This window comes from Pleurodeles waltl, chromosome 10, assembly GCF_031143425.1.
Source record: "Pleurodeles waltl isolate 20211129_DDA chromosome 10, aPleWal1.hap1.20221129, whole genome shotgun sequence".
Classification (NCBI taxonomy): Eukaryota; Metazoa; Chordata; class Amphibia; order Caudata; family Salamandridae; genus Pleurodeles; species Pleurodeles waltl.
In genome coordinates, this window is record NC_090449.1 from 292,867,418 (window position 1) to 292,887,666 (window position 20,249).

A 20,249-nucleotide genomic window follows, 5' to 3' on the forward strand; every position below is an offset into this window, starting at 1 on the left:
CCACATCTGGAACCTACCACGCTTAAACAAGCCTTCGCATGAAAAAAAAACACAAATCTAGAATTCGACCCATCAGACAAACCACTAATCAGGACACGTTTACCTGTTGGAAAGATATTAGTCATTATGATCGAGTACTGAAAAGGACACGAAAAACCGATAATCACCCTTCCGAAGACCGGACAGAATGCAAATCTGATAAAAAAATAAAAACCAATAATTAGAACATATATTAAACTGGCAATTGAAAAGGCTAAATTCATGGAAACTCTTCAAAGGTAGACTGCAAGTTTGCTGTACAAATACCCCTATGTAAGCATTGGTATCCAGGTTAGTTTCGTTCAGGCAATACAGAACTGCATATAAACAAACACTCGCTCAACCAATCCGTGATTTATCACGCTGCATTCCTTAACAGATCCAAACTGATCATTGTTTATCCACTTCCTTTTTTAACTTCTCTGTGCGGCATTCCAATGATCAGCGCGCAGATTAAGACATCCAGGGCACATATTTCACCATGTGTAGTGTATCCATTATGGATTTAGACACGTGTTTCAAGTTTTTTTGTGTTCAGGGCCAGATGTAGAACTACACATGAAGATAGTAGACTACTAACTGAGAAAAGTCTTGGTGTCATAGTTCGTTGGAAGGGCCTACATAGCCAGAAGTCACAACACTTCATTGTGAACATGTTTCTGAAAGAGGAAAGAGTCTAAAGTTGAGAAGTGACCAGAAACCATTATTGGTTGGTTGTAGTTTAATCTACCACTCACTCTGTTTCCACTCTGTACAGTCAGATGTTTTAATCTGCATTTATAAAAAGAAATATGACAACATCAAGCATTGTTTGGAGGTTTATTTCTCGATTATGCTTTAGAAATGGATGAATTGAAATTAGCAGCTCAATCTTTTCCGTTATGATAACACAATTTATGTGACAGCTCATTTTCCTTAGTATTACCAGGTTATTATATATTTGAAATTTCTGTGCCAAACAGATGCTCAAATTGGCCTCTTTATTAGTCAGTCATAGTTTTGTGTTGTTGTTGGTGGCACGGAATCACTGCTACAAATCAATTTGCAGACTTTGTGACGCAAACTAAGTCAGCAACTGGCATCCAAAAAACATAGTCGAAAGTATAAAACTGGCTGAACACCAAAGATTATAATGTCAGGCAACCTCTAGACTTTACAAGGGAATGATCTACCCTCTGGCCTATTAGTATATTTTCCAGAGATAAATATTTAACAATAAGAGCCTACATAAATTGAGATATATTTAAAAACACTAAAAGTGGCCCAGGTTTACAAATAAAATAATCTTGTTTAAAATAGCCCCCTCCCCCAATCCAAGATGGCAACAGCAGCAGTAACAGTGCATGGAAGTAATTATACAAACATAATTTGTGGCAATGTGCTTAAGCGAGGCAGAAGGAGAGTTCTTTGTCAAAACCCTGGCCACATGGTATGTAAGGCCACCGGGTATGACATACTAAAAAATTATCTCAAATTATTCAAAATATATTTGCGTTTCATACATGCCTTGATGAAACTTGATTTTGAGTATCAGAAATGTATTTTTTTTTTTAAACTACACACCGGAACCTAGCTTGTGATATATGATATTCATATTGCCAGATGGCTGTGTCTGGTTTTCCTGGTGCCATCATCCCAGGGCACAGTTTTATGTATACGAGATAAGGCTGCTGTTTTTACAAGGTCTACTTCAGAATAGAATTGGTTTGTTGGTGAACCAGATGAAGGACTTTGTGGTGTTTGGGGGTTGTCTGAGTCACAGCCACTTTCCACCTCCACCTCAATATAGTTTAGCTGCTTGCCCTCTAGTCCTGGATGTCGGATATCAAAGTTGAAATATACAGGTGCACAGCTACGATTACTCAGGGGCAGTTGAGCTGAGGAACTAGTCTTCAGAGAAGCTGGTTTTGAATGATTGCAGATATTCACAGGTGAGGGAGGCTTATGTCCTAAATTTAGTTTTTCTTCAAATATCGATGGCGAGGAAGGCACACTGTCATCGCTAAGTAGGGCAGACTGCCTTTGAGGGATGCTGTAGCTCTGAGAGTCTGAACTGCTGACAGACGCCAAATAGTGTCTTCTGCACTTTGAACCAGGTAGGTTCTCATATCCCATCTTTCTACTGCAAGATACATCTCTTCGTTCATCACTGTCATACCCAGTGTCCCAAAATGTGCAGTTGGAGTCTCTTATTGTTGTTCTGCTTTCAAGGGTCCCCTGCTCCTCTCTTTCGGTTGGGTGTCTAGGGGAACACGTCAGCCCAGGGTACTGCTCAATAAGGAGCCGATGGCCTAAGAAGCTCTGCTCTTCAGGAGGATGTGCTCCACCATCTGAAAATCTTGGTTCTAAGAGAAGGTGTTCCACTTTATCCACTTTCATCTGCAGTAGAAACAAGCAGAAATGAAGAAAATGTCAAGCATTCACATAAGCAACACCAGTACTGCTTCACATACTCAATGTGCCTGTAACCAACACATCTATATGCATCCCAGTATCCTGATCAACTGCTGGAAGATGAACTGAGGTAAGTAGTTAGGAAGTGGCTATTTATCACCGCTGAAATAGTACGTAATCTCCACTACTTGGCCAGTCACTGGCTAAGCATCTTACTCTTCACTCTTCACTCTATATTCAGCTACAGACTAAACAGCAGATTTGGTACTATTTGACCAGCACCTGGGTAAATTGTCCAGAGAAGATCTTTATTTAGCAAGATATGAACAAAAAGGGACTCTAATGACTAACAGCGCAGAGGCCATCTCGTAATGGCATGAAGGAAACTAAATACATATTCAAATATACAAAAGTATGTACATAAGCAAGTACAGGAATTAAGCTAATTTGTTTACAGATAAAAGCAGTAAAATCAATTTTGAATACATACGTTTACACAGGTATACAATTAAAATAAGAAATGTAGACTGCATACTTCTTTAGAAGCTTCAAGGTATGGCATACACATTTTGTGCTGCAGTATGGGAGTATTTTGCTCTTTCATACGACTCTTTAATGTTATGTCTGGAAAGCATAAGGAGCATGCTTTCAATGCGTGTTACCTAAACTTTTCTTTTCTTGATGGTCCTCCTTTTGATGATTTGAGGACTGAGCTAATTTTGGGCTTCTGATCTATAAACCCATGCTTGTTTTGATCTTCTGTTTAAGCATAATTCTGCTTGCTTAGTAGTTTGGACCTGGCAAGACAGCAGCAGCAGCCAGTTAGCAGTAGCAAACAAGTGTAGGAGGCTGGCCTGGCTTGTAGTGGGTACCAGAGGTACTTACACCTTGTGCCAGGTCCAGTTATCCCTTATTAGTGTAGAAGAGGTGTTTCTAGCAGCTAAGGCTGATAGAAGGTAGCTATGGCAAAGCAGCTTAGTCTGAACTAGGAGACATGTAAAGCTCCTACTATACCACTGGTGTCATATGCACAATATCATAAGAAAACACAATACACAGAAGTACTAAAAATAAAGGTACTTTATTTTTATGACAATATGCCAAAAGTATCTCAGTGAGTACCCTCAGTATGAGGATGAGAAATATACACAAGATATATGTACACAAACCAAAATTATGCAGGAAATAGCAAAAGGAAGTAATGCAAGCAATGTAAAATTACAGTAGATTGCAATAGGAGCACATAGGTATAGGGGCAACACAAACCATATACTCCAAAAGTGGAATGCGAACCACGGATGGACCCCAAACCTATGTGAGCTTGTAGAGGGTCGCTGGGACTGTAAGAAAACAGTGAGGGTTAGAAAAATAGCCCACCCCAAGACCCTGAAAGGTAGGTGTAAAGTGCACCTACTACCCCCAGAGAGCACAGAAGTCGTGATAGGGGGATTCTGCAAGGAGAACAAAGATCAGCAATGCAACAACAGTGGATTTCCGGACCTGAGTACCTGTAAGACAAGGGGACCAAGTCCAAGAGTCGCGACTGTGTCGAGAGTGGGCAGGAGCCCAAGAAATGCCAGCTGAGGGTGCAAGGAAACTGCCACCTGTTGGAAGAAGCTTGGTGTTCTGCAAGAACGAAGAGGACTAGGAACTTCCTCTTTGGAGGATGGATGTCCCACATCGTGAAGAAGCTTGCAGAGGTGTTCCCACACAGAAAGACCGCAAACAAGCCTTGCTAGCTGCAAGGGTTGCGGTTAGGGTTTTTGGATGCTGCTGTGGCCCAGGAGGGACCAGGATGTCGCCACTTGGATAAGGGAAACAGAGGGGGCGACCAGCAAGTCAGGAAGCCCTCACAGAAGCAGGCAGCACCTGCAGAAGTACCTGAACAGGCACTTAGAAGAAAAGTGAACCAGAGTCCACCCGAAGTCACAAAAGGGAGCCCCACGATGCTGGAGGACAACTCAGAAGGTTGTGCACTGCAGGTTAGAGTGTCGGGGACCTAGGCTTGGCTGTGCACAAAGGAAATCCTGGAAGAGTGCACAGGAGCTGGAGCAGCTGCAAATCACGCGGTACCCAGCAATGCAGTCTAGCGTGGGGAGGCAAGGACTTACCTCCACCAAACTTGGACTGAAGAGTCACTGGACTGTGGGAGTCACTTGGACAGAGTTGCTGAGTTCCAGGGACCACGCTCGTCGTGCTGAGAGGGGACCCAGAGGACTGGTGATGCAGTCTTTTGTTGTCTGCGGTTGCAGGGGGAAGATTCCGTCGACCCACTGGAGATTTCACCACCTGGAAACAGTTGAGAAAGCCGGCAGGATGAAGCGATACAAGGTTGCTAATAGTTGTCTTGTTACTTTGTTGCGGTTTTGCAGGTGTCCTGAGCAGTCAGCGGTCGATCCTTTGGCAGAAGGTGAAGAGGGAGATGCAGAGGAACTCTGGTGAGCTCTTGTATTCGTTATCTGGTGAGATCCCCAAAGCAGAGACCCTAAATAGCCAGAAAAGGAGGTTTGGCTACCTAGGAAGGAGGATTGGCTACCAAGAGAGGTAAGAGCCTATCAGAAGGAGCCTCTGACATCACCTACTGGCACTGGCCACTCAGAGCAGTCCAGTGTGCCACAAACACCTCTGTTTCCAAGATGGCACAGGTCTGGGACACACTGGAGGAGCTCTGGGCACCTCCCCTGGGAGGTGCATGTCAGGGGAGTGGTCACTCCTCTTTCCTTTGTCCAGTTTCGCGCCAGAGCAGGGCTGGGGGATCCCTGAACCGGTGTAGACTGGCTTATGCAGAGATGGGCACCATCTGTGCCCATCAAAGCATTTCCAGAGGCTGGGGAGGCTACTCCTCCCCAGCCTTCACACCTATTTCCAAAGGGAGAGGGTGTTACACCCTCTCTCAGAGGAAGTCCTTTGTTCTGCCTTCCTGGGCCAGGGCTGCCTGGACCCCAGGAGGGCAGAAACCTGTCTGAGGGGTTGGCAGCAGCTGCAGTGGAGACCCCGGAAAGGCAGTTTGGCAGTACCCGGGTTCTGTGCTAGAGACCTGGGGGGTCATGGAATTGTCCCCCCAATGCCGTTCTGGCATTGGGGGGACAATTCCATGATCTTAGACATGTTACATGGCCATGTTTGGAGTTACCATTGTGACGCTGTACATACGTAGTGACCTATGTACAGTGCACGCGTGTAATGGTGTCCCACACTCACAAAGTCCGGGGAATTTGCCCTGAACAATGTGGGGGCACCTTGGCTAGTGCCAGGTTGCCCACACACTAAGTAACTTTGCACCCAACCTTCACCAGGTGAAGGTTAGACATATAGGTGACTTATAAGTTACTTAAGTGCAGTGGTAAATGGCTGTGAAATAATGTGGGCGTTATTACACTCAGGCTGCACTGGCAGGCCTGTGTAAAAATTGTCAGAGCTCCCGATGGGTGGCAAAAGAAATGCTGCAGCCCATGGGGATCTCCTGGAACCCCAATACCCTGGGTACCTAAGTACCATATACTAGGGAATTATATGGGTGTACCAGTATGCCAATGTGAATTGGTGATATTGGTCACTAGCCTGTTAGTGACAAATTTGGAAAGCAGAGAGAGCATAACAACTGAGGTTCTGGTTAGCAGAGCCTCAGTGAGACAGTTAGGCATCACACAGGGGACACATACAGGGCACATACTTATGAGCACTGGGGCCCTGCCTGGCATGGTCCCAGTGACACATAGACTAAAACAACATATATACAGTGAAATATGGAGATAACATGCCAGGCAAGATGGTACTTTCCTACAACAAGGAGTGCAGAAAGACAGGTGGTACTTGGGCCACAAACGGAGGAGCACTTAAATAAGGCAGTTACTGAGAGGATGAAAATAGAGTTTTGGAGCAATTGCATGCAATAAAGTGGTTGGAGATACAGTAATGGGACTCCTGTGGAACAGATGAGATGAAAGCAGCAGACAGGTTAGCAAGACAACTGGCTAATTCACAAGGTAAGTGTCTATTCACTCAACCGCCAGCTTAATAAACATTTGTTTCATACTATTCACCAACCAGTGTGGATTTCAAAAATAGACACTTAGTGGTCCCATGTCATGAGCAGTCCCTCCAGCCACAGTGACATTTTAATTGCATGCCCAATTTGTCTTCTGAATTATATTTTTGTTTTTAACATGCCAAGCAGTGCTTAAAGTTGGCTGAGTCCGATCTCAACTGGGTCCTCATTTCGGTGTCCGACTGCCTTGTTAACACATAAAATCTGGAAGTCAAATATTATATATATATCTATGAGTGACAGGCTTGGATGCTGTACCCAAGTGTCATTGTGGAGGGTTCCCGGGGAAGGAAGGAGTACTGGTAGGAAGAAGATAATGACCAGTAGGACAATTAAGAACAGGAAGTGAACCTCCCGGACAGTTAGGAAGATCAAATCCATGAGGCAGAGGACAAGGACGACCAAGGATTCCTTATCATGCGGAACAGGTGAGCACGGCCAAAGGGCAACAGAAACAAAAAGATACGGAGGAGGACCAGTAAAAACAACACAAGGGGCGTTGTGACTACAGTGAAAAGAATCAGGGGGATGTGGAACAGGACACCATGACTTGGAGGACCAGAGTCTGAAGCACCAGAAGGGTGGAGGTAAGAGGACAAGGAGGCCCAGGACCCGGAGGACTAGCAGGGTCTGAGACCACCAACCAACACCAGGGGTTAAAGACGACCACATCCAGGAGCAGAAGATCCAGGCGGAAAGACAGAAGAGGATCAGTACCAGGGGACTAGTGAAAAAAGAGGAACATGAGGACCAGAATCACAGAGATCAGATCAAGTAGTGCAATGGAAAAAAAAGAAAATCACACTCCTCTACTTCTGCAACCTCTCAAGATGAATATTCAGAGAATATTTCAAATGTTTGTATAAGTTGTCCCAATATATTTTTTGTTAATACCACAACACCGGCGTAAAGACACAAGAATCATTTCATTGTCCGTCTATGGGGCTTAGAAAGTGGCCAGTTCAAAGACTGCACGCATCTTGTTTATATACTGAAGATATCAAAGGTGATGAGACTCGAAGCACAGCATATTCGATGGTTAAACTTGTTGGCTCTGTAGTCTGAGTACTAGATGTATGAAATCAGTGGTATGCAATTTATTGAAAAACAATAGTGTTTAACCAGTGCTTAATTTGTGCTTATTGTTTCGGGTGCTGAGCACCGGCGCTTATTTTTGAGGGCCAGGGCTTATTCTTCTGCCTCAAGCATTTGCTGTGAGCAAAAGACACATATGGGACGGACGGAGGAAGGGAAATACGAAGAAGCGTCACAAAGGGAGAAAGTAGAAAGCTGCAAGAGTGAGCTGAAGGGGCAGCGAGTGGCTTTATATGGGTTGAAGAGGCCCGAGATGGCTTTAAGATTACGCAGCCTCAGTATTCCGTGTTCACACATTTAATTGCAGGAGCCGCGTGTTTAAGAGGAGGGCTTTGGGCACCGGCACCTTTTTATTTACAAATTAAGCACTGTGTTTAACAAGAGGATAGTCAATATACTCGTCTGGAACATCAACTGCTTCATCTGATCTATAAAGTTTTGTGCAGTTTTGTCAAATGTACCAATGTTATTTAAGACTCAATAAATGCCATTCCTATCGGAATGTGATTAAATCAGAACTAACTCCGTAACTAAGAGTGAGTGAGAGAAAGTGTGTATTTTGTTTTACTCTCAAGGACTTTCAGACCAAAGATAGTGCAAAACTACCAACACAGGTAAAAAAGACGTTATTTGCAGAAGAAAAGGCTCAGTATTGATTGTAAATATATACATGCCATGAAAAAAACAAAGACGAACCATTATTTATAGTTTTATAGATTTTATTACTGACGTAAAATACACAACCATCTGAAATAATTTCGGATTATAATTTATGCTTTACATTCTAATTATACAATGTCCCACTCCATACACACTGGACTCAAATAAGTACCCACGCAACATAAACTTTAACTCACAACTGTACCATACACTCAGTCATTGCAAAGTATTTAGATAGCTATGTTATTTGTTTTGTTATGAATGTTACTATAATAAGTGCTGAATATACTGTGATATGTAAGTGTCTAGTGAGTTCACGAAGGAGTTGTGAGTTACAGTTAATGTAGCATGGCTACTTAGTCGAGTCCATTGGGTATTGAGTGGGACGATGTATAACTATTAGAATGACCTGCATAAATTATAATGTGGAATTATAACTTCGGCAATTCAGATGTTTGTGTATTTTAAGTTAAGTTGGTATAGTACTTAGTAATTAAATCCACCTAACTACAACTAATGGGTAACCTTAGTGTTTTCATGGAATTTAAATGGTCTCTAAAAATATATGTAAATAATTGTACAAGCTAATTAAATTGATGTTTGGAAATGATGTACAAAACAACGTAAGTGAAAGGTAGAGTTTGTTGATAAATCTATGTAAAACAGTTTTTTGAAGTTTATGAAATGAGAAAGCAACTTTTATGTAACTGTTAAGGAAATAAATATTATTTATATACGTTTGCATGGTATATGAGGTGTGTAATGGTTTTCCGTTATATATATATATTTATATATGTCTTTATTGTCCTGTGTGTCAGTAGAGTTTTTAATGTTATTTCTGATTTAGTATAGTGTGTATTCTTATGGGCATTTTTCGGTATTTTGAGATACTTTTATAGTCCGAGGTTATATATAATGTAAATGTTACAATTAACATTCACTCCCAAATAGCATAGGCTGTTATGGAACGGTGGCTATACAAGTAATTTACTACATTTTACAGTTTTGTGGAGGTTTTCTGGTCCCTCCTAGATACTACCATGATAGCACTGCAGTACTTCAAGGTTGTTACAAAGAATATGATGGTTAAAAATGTTTGTTTATGGAAGAAAGAGGAGGTGCAGTCCCATTCATTTGTATTTAGCTTCTTATATTGTGAGAAGAATGAGCAGTTTAATTGTAAGTGGCAATGTACTTAGTGTTCTTTCTACAGTCAAGGCTACAAAACTAACAAAATGGCAGAAGGAGACCAGCATGTTGTGCAGCAGGATGAGCAGTTGGAGGAAGAGGACCAGTCCATCCTGCAAGAAGAAGAAGAGGTGGAGTGTTTCAAAAACTATGAGTCTGTGGTATGGCAATTTGTTTCTTTGCCTGTTTGCAAGAAGAAAGTCAGCGCCAGGCAGGTGATGTGTAAAATAGCCAGAAGGTAGTTTCACAGGGGATGCCATCCATTTGACACATTTTGCAAGCAGAGAGGGGGCATTAGATCAAGCTGAAGGAAGCTGCTGCAACAGCAGCACATCCACCTATTAAACCTGCAGGACCATCAACAACTGGGATCTCATCTAGAGTGCCACCATCATCTGCTGTGTTATCTGCACATTATGTACTACCACCTGGCAGTGCAGTTCCAGTTCAGCTTCTGAGGCAGTAGCAGCATGTGGTGGATTATTACGCCAGCACTGCCATATATTGCTTACAATGCCATGCAGTCACTGTGTCTGGGGAGAAGGGCTGCAATATCTATCGTGAGCTGGTATTGGCTCACAAGTGCCCTCCCAAACATCCTTAGGCTTTTAAAAAAAAAAACGATTTTCCCTCCTTTCCCTCATTTATCCTCTCCTTTGTTTTTTCTTGTAGGTAGTCCGATTGTCCTGTTCTGGAACAAAAATCCAGAAGGAAATAAATCCAGCAAAAAGAAGAAAAACATTTTTTAAAGCTAAATTAATTTTTTTAATGATAAGGAACTTGTTTTTAATCTAAAGTAAACACCAACGTGTAATCCAACCCTATAAAGCAAGGAAAGGTAAGTGTCAAGTAAGTTATACATTTATGGGGCAGATGCCCTGACAGAGGCCACTGGGCCCCCTCTCCCAGGTTCAAAGTAGACCTCTCGACCACAACAGACTGTTCCAGGTCAACGTCACCGTATTGTGGGTCCTGCCCAGATTTAGAATACATTGTTTGTTTCCAGCATATTTGGAGTAATTCCAAAGGAGTAAGAGTAACTACATTGGAAGTCACCCTGTAAGTCAGCAAAGTAGCCTGTAGAGCTTTTCTCCACACCAAACCTCCTATAACAGCCAACTAAAGACTCTCACAAGACATTTTAATATTTCTACCTGACAACTGGACTGGCAAAAACATTTAGCAGTTCTTATGTTTTATTCCACAACTAAAAATATAATCCTCAAATACTTTACTAGTAAATTTAGGCCTGCTGTCTGAAAGTATTTCTCCAGGGAGCTCATCATTGCAAAACATTTTCTCTAAGATGGTAAGGACACCCTCTAAATTAACTCCCTCTGCATTCCTGCGGCCGCTGCTTGCCTTCCTGCTCCTGGTGGGACTCCAAGTGCCAGGAGCACTCGCCAACACCAGGGGGGCTGGACCAAATCGCGGGCGCTTGAAAGCGCTCTGCATTGCCCCGCGGTGCGGGCCGCGCCTGGGCAAAGCCTGGGCCAAGGGCGGACCCGTCCACACCCGAAGGAGGCCGGGCTGGGCCACCCCCCTAAGAAACAAAAATCACGAGCCAAGGGGCCTGCTGACGGGACATCTGGATATATAAGGGAGAACGTTTTGTTACCTTTTACACAACATATGGTTTTATTTTGGTTAAGCTTGTAATAATGGCCGCTGATTGAGACTGTGCATATAAACCTTGTGCCTAAGATATTTCATTGAGGTCGGGTTGGCCTTGTGTATCACCACATGAGGAGTTCTGTGGGCTGGTAAATTAACTTAGTTTGTTTATCCCCTTTAGCCTTACTCTTACATAGGAAATAAGTCTGATTTTATTTAAAACATGGGCAAAAGGAAGCACTCAAAATTGAATCACTCCCCAAATATAAAAGATAGTACATCGATATTAAAATACATTTCAGGAGCGATGGGGGAGATAGATAAGCAAATCTCTAACGTGGAAGAAAAATTGCTGACTTCCAGTGATTATACCACTCACTCATTAAATAATGCTGGGACACACGATGATTCTAGTCACTGCGATCACAGGGGTATAAATGTGAAGTAAGAAGGAAACAGGAAAGAAATATAAATGGATGTATCCAAAATACCTCAGACTTAATCTATGTCCCGGATGACCTCTCACCCTCACCTAAACGTTCAAGGAAACCTGCGATAGGGATGACATATATTTCCCCTAATAAAAAAGTAAAGAAAGACCTAGTAACTACGCTCAACAGACAGCTGCCAAAGAAAGCAACTCGGAGGAAAACTTTAAATAATTCAGCTGACACAACCCGATGCCTCCTTCCGAACATTTATGATCTAGTAAACACCCTGAAATCATCAATTGGGGCTTCACTGGATTCCCTTACAGAATGCTTAAGCGTGGTAGAGAGTAACCTCGAGGCAGGCTTAATAATTATGAAGTCTTTCCAACCTAAGGACCCACATTCCATGAAGATAGGCCTCAGTATACCACCGCTGATTCCAAATCCTGCGAGTAACATACAATCTGTAACACAAGGCAGGACAGTGGAATCGCACCTAACCCCAAATCCTTTGAGTAATCTGCAATCATTGTCACTAGCACCAACCACTAGACACATACTCCCAAAGACATTGACCAACATTCCACCTACAGATAGGATAAATCAGCCCCAGACAAAACTGGGGGGGACGACAATCTAGAAGAATGAGATCTCTTGAGTTTTTGCATACACCAAGTGATTTCTTACACCTCCCCCGGGAGGCAACACCATACGTAGTGGTCCTAGCTAATGTTCCACCCGTAGCTGATCAGCAACAGGAAACATGGACAGCTTTGAGGAATAAGTCCCTCAACTGGATAGGATCACGTTTGGACTCTAGAAAGGTGGTGCCCCTTTTTGATGATATAAAAATGGTCAGAAGAATTAAGTGGATAGCAAGTAGTCGGAAGGTATTGGAGGGAGACTGTGTGGTTCTTTCGTTCAAATCTCCAGATATAGTGGACAGAATTATTTTACTAACTAGAGTCGAGGCAATTTACCCACCAAGGAATTTTGTTATTACCTTTGGGCTTCTTTTATCAAAGTCCTGTGGGGCATAATTTTAACAACGCACAACTACTGCACAAAATACCCTTACCTAGTCCTGACTCCTTTCCTTCCTGTAACAGATTCCGACCCCTTTCAACACTAGAAGATCTAGATTGACTCAGCATGGATAAGTAAGAGATACCTCATGAGATAATATCGGAAACTAATATAGAAGGGAGGCACCCAAGACAGAGAGATCTCCCTTTGACACTAACTCATAATTCATAGTTGTATATCTCCCCTGACCATAAATAATGTACAGTGCCAAAATTGGCAGAAATTGGAAATAGCCTTACTCTATTGGAATGCGGCAGGCCTAAGTAACAAGCTCAGTAACGTGCTTGGGATGAATTTTATTGAAGATTTTTCATGTCTATGTCTTCAGGAAACTTGGCTTGTAAATCCTGCCCATATAAATGTATATACGACATTCCACACACCAGCCGAACAGACCAGACATGGTAGGCTGAAAGGTGGTCTATGCACATATATTTCTAATAAGCTCCCTCTATCAAACCTAAACATGCAAAACTCGAGGGTACATTACCCAATGATTGGGAGTAACCTGGATCAGAAGACCCAGCTAGTGATTATTCATTTTTACAATAATGCACCACCAGGAGCGTTTCCCATCATTTTAGCAGAGATGGGAGAGGATTTAGAGAAAATATGTACAAAAACCAGACGGGAAAGTCTTATTATATGGGGCGGTGATTTTAATGTTTATCTCTGTAAAGAAACCTCGGAGAAGGTGTGTGGCTGGGACATGGAAGATATCACACTGAGGCCACATTTTTTACATACTACGCAAGGTGATGCGATTAACTTACTGGCGCAAAAAAATTATTTGGCTTTTGCAAACAAACTTTTTTTGATGATTTACAGTTTAAACCAACTTTTAATGGAAGGGCGCTGACACAGTGATTATGTTTTAATGTCTACCCATTTTGCACATTACCTTACTAATTATACACTCTACAATATTGCGATAAGTGACCACTTCCCCCAGAGCTTGAGAGTTTCACTAACTTCTCCTATATTGGAGGACAAAACCGTCCTGGTAAACGATATTGAATTAGCCTCGCGTAACGGATACTCACTGCGATGGTCGCAGACAGACTCAAAGGACCTATTGAAACAGTTAATTATTAGGCAAATGAGTATTTTGACCACATCATCCTCTTTATGCATGTTGTCTGACTCCAAGCTGTATAGGCTCGAAAGCCTACTACCAATTAAGCATATTAGGTGATGTGCATCTCTGTAATGAGAAGGGGTGTGGTCTAATGACATCAACACCCTATATCAGGTGTGCATAATTATTAGGCAACTTCCTTTCCTTTGGCAAAATGGGTCAAAAGAAGGACTTGACAGGCTCAGAAAAGTCAAAAATAGTGAGATATCTTGCAGAGGGATGCAGCACTCTTAAAATTGCAAAGCTTCTGAAGCGTGATCATCGAACAATCAAGCGTTTCATTCAAAATAGTCAACAGGGTCGCAAGAAGCGTGTGGAAAAACCAAGGCGCAAAATAACTGCCCATGAACTGAGAAAAGTCAAGCGTGCAGCTGCCACGATGCCACTTGCCACCAGTTTGGCCATATTTCAGAGCTGCAACATCACTGGAGTGCCCAAAAGCACAAGGTGTGCAATACTCAGAGACATGGCCAAGGTAAGAAAGGCTGAAAGACGACCACCACTGAACAAGACACACAAGCTGAAACGTCAAGACTGGGCCAAGAAATATCTCAAGACTGATTTTTCTAAGGTTTTATGGACTGATGAAATGAGAGTGAGTCTTGATGGGCCAGATGGATGGGCCCGTGGCTGGATTGGTAAAGGGCAGAGAGCTCCAGTCCGACTCAGACGCCAGCAAGGTGGAGGTGGAGTACTGGTTTGGGCTGGTATCATCAAAGATGAGCTTGTGGGGCCTTTTCGGGTTGAGGATGGAGTCAAGCTCAACTCCCAGTCCTACTGCCAGTTCCTGGAAGACACCTTCTTCAAGCAGTGGTACAGGAAGAAGTCTGCATCCTTCAAGAAAAACATGATTTTCATACAGGACAATGCTCCATCACACGCGTCCAAGTACTCCACAGCGTGGCTGGCAAGAAAGGGTATAAAAGAAGGAAATCTAATGACATGGCCTCCTTGTTCACCTGATCTGAACCCCATTGAGAACCTGTGGTCCATCATCAAATGTGAGATTTACAAGGAGGGAAAACAGTACACCTCTCTGAACAGTGTCTGGGAGGCTGTGGTTGCTGCTGCACGCAATGTTGATGGTGAACAGATCAAAACACTGACAGAATCCATGGATGGCAGGCTTTTGAGTGTCCTTGCAAAGAAAGGTGGCTATATTGGTCACTGATTTGTTTTTGTTTTTGAATGTCAGAAATGTATATTTGTGAATGTTGAGATGTTATATTAGTTTCACTGGTAATGATAAATAATTGAAATGGGTATATATTTTTTTTTGTTAAGTTGCCTAATAATTATGCACAGTGATAGTCACCTGCACACACAGATATCCCCCTAACATAGCTAAAACTAAAAACAAACTAAAAACTACTTCCAAAAATATTCAGTTTTGATATTAATGAGTTTTTTGGGTTCATTGAGAACATGGTTGTTGTTCAATAATAAAATTAATCCTCAAAAATACAACTTGCCTAATAATTCTGCACTCCCTGTATACGGAGGCAGGAATATTAGGCAGCCATTAAAAAAAGGAAATCTACTTTGAAAGGAAACATGTGGGAACACTACACAAATCTAGCTTCACAAAGGATAACATCCTCTTTTGGAAAACGATCAACACTCCCGTGTTAGGGGATAGACACGTCCCAAGAATGGAAATTGCAATACCAGAAGAGGATTGGATTGATTACTTTTCTAAGATATATAGTCAAACTGGTGATACAGAATTAATAGATCCCTTAATGAGCCTTGCTATCCAGCAAAATCCACGTATGATTATAACACCCCAGTTCACTCTAGAGGAGGTAGTAGAAGCCATAAATTCAAGCAAAGCGGGGAAAACTCCAGGCCCTGACGGTGTCCCGGTAGATTTATATAAGGAAAATATACAAGTATGGGGCCCCCTACTGACGCAGGTACTGAGGGCTTCCTGTATGCAAGGACCACCACCATCCTGGTTAGATTCTATTATTGTCCCTATCTATAAAAAAGGTGACCGCCTCAACTTAGCTTGCTATAGACCGATCTCCTTACTTGATACATCAGCCAAATTAGCGGGAAGAATCATCCTGAATAGACTGCAATCCTGGGTTGAGGAAAATGATATTTTAACTGAATTACAGTATGGTTTCCGCACAGGAATAGGTACGGTGGAACAAGGACTGAATTTAAACATCAGAATTGGGAAATATACGAAGATTAGGGAGGGTAATTTGTACCTGGCCTTTATAGATCTATCTTCAGCATTTGACTGCGTAATACATGGAAAATTATGGGACATTTTAAGCAGTATAGGGGTAGAAATGACAATAATACAGTTCATACGGGACCTGTACTCAGGATGTAGAGCAAGGGTGAGATATGGGATAAGAGGGGAATGTACTAGGCCTTTTGGTATATACAGAGGAGTACGTCAAGGCTGTGTATTAGCCCCACTCCTGTTTTCATTATATATAAACAACTTAGAATGTGAATTAATAAGTAAATGTAAAGATCTCCCTCAAATAGGCCATCGCCGCATCCTGGGCCTACTCTACGCAGACGAGGCTGTACTCATGGCCCGGACTCCATAAGCTCTCCAAAAACTTTTAACCACTTGTAGCTTTGATACACACCCTTACACTAATATCTAGTTATACTGTCAAAACAGAAGAACCGGTTAATCCAAATGTGTTTTTCCTTTTCAAGTATTTCTCAGCTATCAGTAACAGAGTTATACAAATATGTCATCACTTAGAACCTTTGGAGATCAAGATGATCATATTATGGAGGTCATAATGAAACACTGGGGAAAAACAAATCAATTAAAATGTGAAGACAGACCACAAATGCTGTGCATGTCCAAGTATTTCCTTGCCTAATCAATTTTGCACATATAGGTTATGCAATGATCCTTAATAATCACTTACAGTGGATTTCTTCTAGTGTCATCAACCTCTGGAGGCCACATACTGACATATCTACTGAATGAGAAATCTCCTGCTCCATAATAACTTTGTAGCTTTCTTGAAATCCTGATACACTCTGTCAGAATTTAAGACTAACAGGTAAGAGTCTGGCAATTCTTGGGGTAGCCTGTACTTAAAAGTAAGAATGTTATCATCACATTCTGTCCACTCTGTGTTATTCTTTAAATAGATGGTATAGTGTCCAGATGCTGTAATGTCTCCATTATAAAAAGAAAATGCAGTACAAGTAAAATTCGGGCCAGAAATACAGTTTTGAGGCTGTGAAGTTAGTAAAACACATATTGATTTTTTGGTTACTTACATTGCACTTTCCAATCATTAAGATGGCATATTTTGTTACCACTTTTAAACTAAGTGATGAGACAAGTCCCGATCTACAGTTTGGACACAAGTCTGAGTGCACAGTGTTACATATTATATTTTTAAATGCAAAAAATATTCATTGTTTCTACATACATACAAACATTTCAAAATCAGTTATATTAGATGCTGAATGTAACTAATGGATTCATTCATGTTCCCAAAAGTAGCTTACACCAAAAAGGCCTACATTTGGCTGAGTCTCAATAGCAAATATTTGTTAAACAGCCATACAGAGTACTTGAGCATTTTGCTATTCATTTATTCATAACTGAACAGCAGCTGTGCACGTATCTAATGTATCTAAAATGCCACAGGAGAGTGGTATATGTGGTTGAGAGAATTTTACAAATGACATAAAATGTTTCTTTCTGTAAAATTGGACTTGGAAATCCAAGGTGATACTTAGAGTAATGTTTTGATTTGTTTGTAAATTTTCATAATCAATATTTACCACACTTATGTGATTGAGAGCATAAGACTTGCTCAAATAGTTTTTGATTTTCGTTTTTATAAGGGTGGTCATGAAGTGACATAACACCCAATGAAGTCTAGAACGGATTCATCAATCGTGTCCAAACTTAGGGGCATCTTTAATCCACAAGAGTATAAGAAAGGTTGGTACACCTTCTGCTTGATCATTTTTCTCCAAAATAAATCAATTACCTCTCCAACTGAGTTTTTCTTTTTGTTAGTTAAGTATTGATTGATAACTTGAAATCTGTGTTTGAAAAGTCTGCAAACATTAGCAGGATCTAAAGAACATAATTTTCCTGTTGTATTGGAGATAATGTCAGGAAGATTAGCATTTGCCTCAAGTAGAAATCTATATGAATCTTCTGATAGGTATTCTGCACAGCTTAAAGTAACAAACCAAGTAGGCGGTTTCAAGTTTCAGCATACATTTGACTTCTCCACGCCTTTTAAACCAATATTCATTTGTTCCTTGGTGACACGCCATTATGATAATAAACTTGTATTCCAAGTTTTCATTGTTGTTTTCCATTTTCCGAACAAAACTTTGTACAATTATGATAGTGAAGCCAGTTCCAGTTTGCAAAACATGCACAACTGCAGAAGTGCCAGAAAAGTTCAGTAAAAATCTAAGTACCGTCTTGATGAAAGTGAGGCTCTTCAGAATACAATCTTTTTGAGCAGTACTCCGAAGCAGATATTTGTACTGGACGAACATCATATCGGCAACCTTCTCCAGTTGGAAACAAAAGCGGATACCATCTTGCTTCCAGACATTTTCCCCCAGATACTATTTAGTCCTCCTCTAGCTTCCCTCATTTGATATAGTTCTATAACATCACCCATCATATCCCAAGAGTGTAGTGGGTGTATACTGTAATGGGGGAACTAAGTAATGGTGTGTGTCCTCACCTGAGGTACAATCCAGCAAAAAACGAACAATTAGTTCCACTAGTGGGTGTGCTTAATTAAGCTCAACTCCAGAGGAAATGGGCAAACAGTTCCCTAAGTCTACACCTATTGATGAGAATAGTAGGACTTACTCCTTTTTGGAAGAGGTGGTCTCACACACTTAAAAATGTCATGCTTCATCATAGACCACCTCTCCCCACCCTTACAGGGCGATGCCACCAGGGCGGACTCAACATCCTGGTTTGGACCTACTGGAAGGAGTTCTCATATAAAGCTCGCTGGATAATAGCGGAATCCAGGCATCTAAAAATAGCTAGTCTATGACCAGTGATTTACCTTTAATATGGTGTCCTTTGATATGGACAAAAACGAAGAATTGATAAGCTTAAGTAGAATGACTCAGTTCATCTTTAAAGAGACCAACATGTTTCTGCCCTCTATAACAAGCCTATACTGGTCTAGGGCATTCATCAGGGCTAAGGATCCTTATGTAAGTAAAGATGGAATAATATCAAACTAGTTGTGTAGTAGAATCCATTACCAAGGAACAAAACACACACACACTCCAGGCCTGAGTGTATAAGCGCCTTCAAAAACCTAACTGGGTTAGATCATATATTAATTAACAGAAAGAGAAAAATTTTAATCTTCTACAAGGGAACCATAGAGTGCACATGCAAGGTCTGAAAGGCACTGCAAGCCTGTGTAGGTCATGCAAGTGTTGGAATAAAAACATGCATCCTTATCTTGATTATGCTAGGCACGTTCTAAAAAACACACCCTGGAGGCATCCAGTGTGCATTATAAAATAATGCCAATCTACCTTATGGCATGGAAATGACGTGTGATTTCACTCAAAACTTTATTACCCAGCTTTGATGGGTTATCAGCCTTGTTTCTGGGATGGGGCGATGAAAGGGGAAGGTAAAGGAAATACAAATTTAAATTTTAAGGCCTAAAGTGAATAGTATAACAAAGGCCAGCAAATCTTATTGTCACTTATGTCAGCATTAGATGGATTAGAATACCGACCAATTGAATACGCCTATCATCACGGTGTTACTTATACTGCTCTAATATGCAATAACGGTATCTCTAGCAGTTTGTGAATAGTACCAGTACTGCTGTAGAGGTTGCGTACAGTTGAACCAAGTGTGGAGGTGGGGGGAGAGGGGGGGGGGGCGGGGGAAGGGGGTTGGTTCTCATTGAGAATTGCGTGCAGGGAAAATAAGTTTCCTTGAGAGAATTGCGTTTTCGGAAACAGGCCTAAAGTGAATAGTATAACAAAGGTCAGCACATCTTATTGTCACTTGCGTGAGCAATGGTAGGGCTAGGATACCGACCGAGTATTTATTACTTCTCTCCTCAGGGTGTTACTTATTTTTTATTAATTTGCAAGAACCGTGTCTCTAGCGGTTTAATGACAGTACTGTTGCTGCCATAGAGGTTGCATACAATCGAACAAAGTGTGAGGGGGTTTGTTGGTTCCTTGACAGAATGACGTATAGGGAAACAGTGGTTCCTTGAGAGAATTGCATGCAGGGAAACAGTATCACCCCTTACTCTTGGTGTCACTAAAGTTTCTATGGACTGCGTGCAAAATAGCAGAAAGACTGTAAAGACTTGAGTCTCTCCCCCCCAGGCCCCTCACTTACTTTGTCAAAGGGTGCATAGCCCGTTCAAACCTAAGAGTTTGCCTCTCCCAGCTGCTTGTCCGCTGATTAAAGGCATGCTGGACCAGTTTAAGACTCTCCACAATTCAGAGTCCACGTTAGAGGCCCTTCGTAGAAGTGCACGTCCAATGACCTAATGGTCGTGTCCCAGGGAACCTGGGAAATGTA

The 20,249-nt window shown here is 41.7% G+C and overlaps 1 protein-coding gene across 2 annotated transcripts in view; it reads right to left on the reverse strand.

Annotated features, from left to right (window-relative positions):
* Nucleotides 1-844: 844 nt before the first annotated feature.
* LOC138260747 (fibroblast growth factor receptor substrate 2-like) overlaps nucleotides 845-20,249 on the reverse strand; it is a 94,182-nt gene continuing 74,777 nt past the window's right edge. For both annotated transcript variants that reach the window (XM_069209218.1, XM_069209217.1), the window contains one exon: nucleotides 845-2,418. In XM_069209218.1, the coding sequence (XP_069065319.1) occupies nucleotides 1,630-2,418 (789 nt within the window). In that variant the 3' untranslated portion in view covers nucleotides 845-1,629. The remainder of the gene's footprint in view (nucleotides 2,419-20,249) is intronic.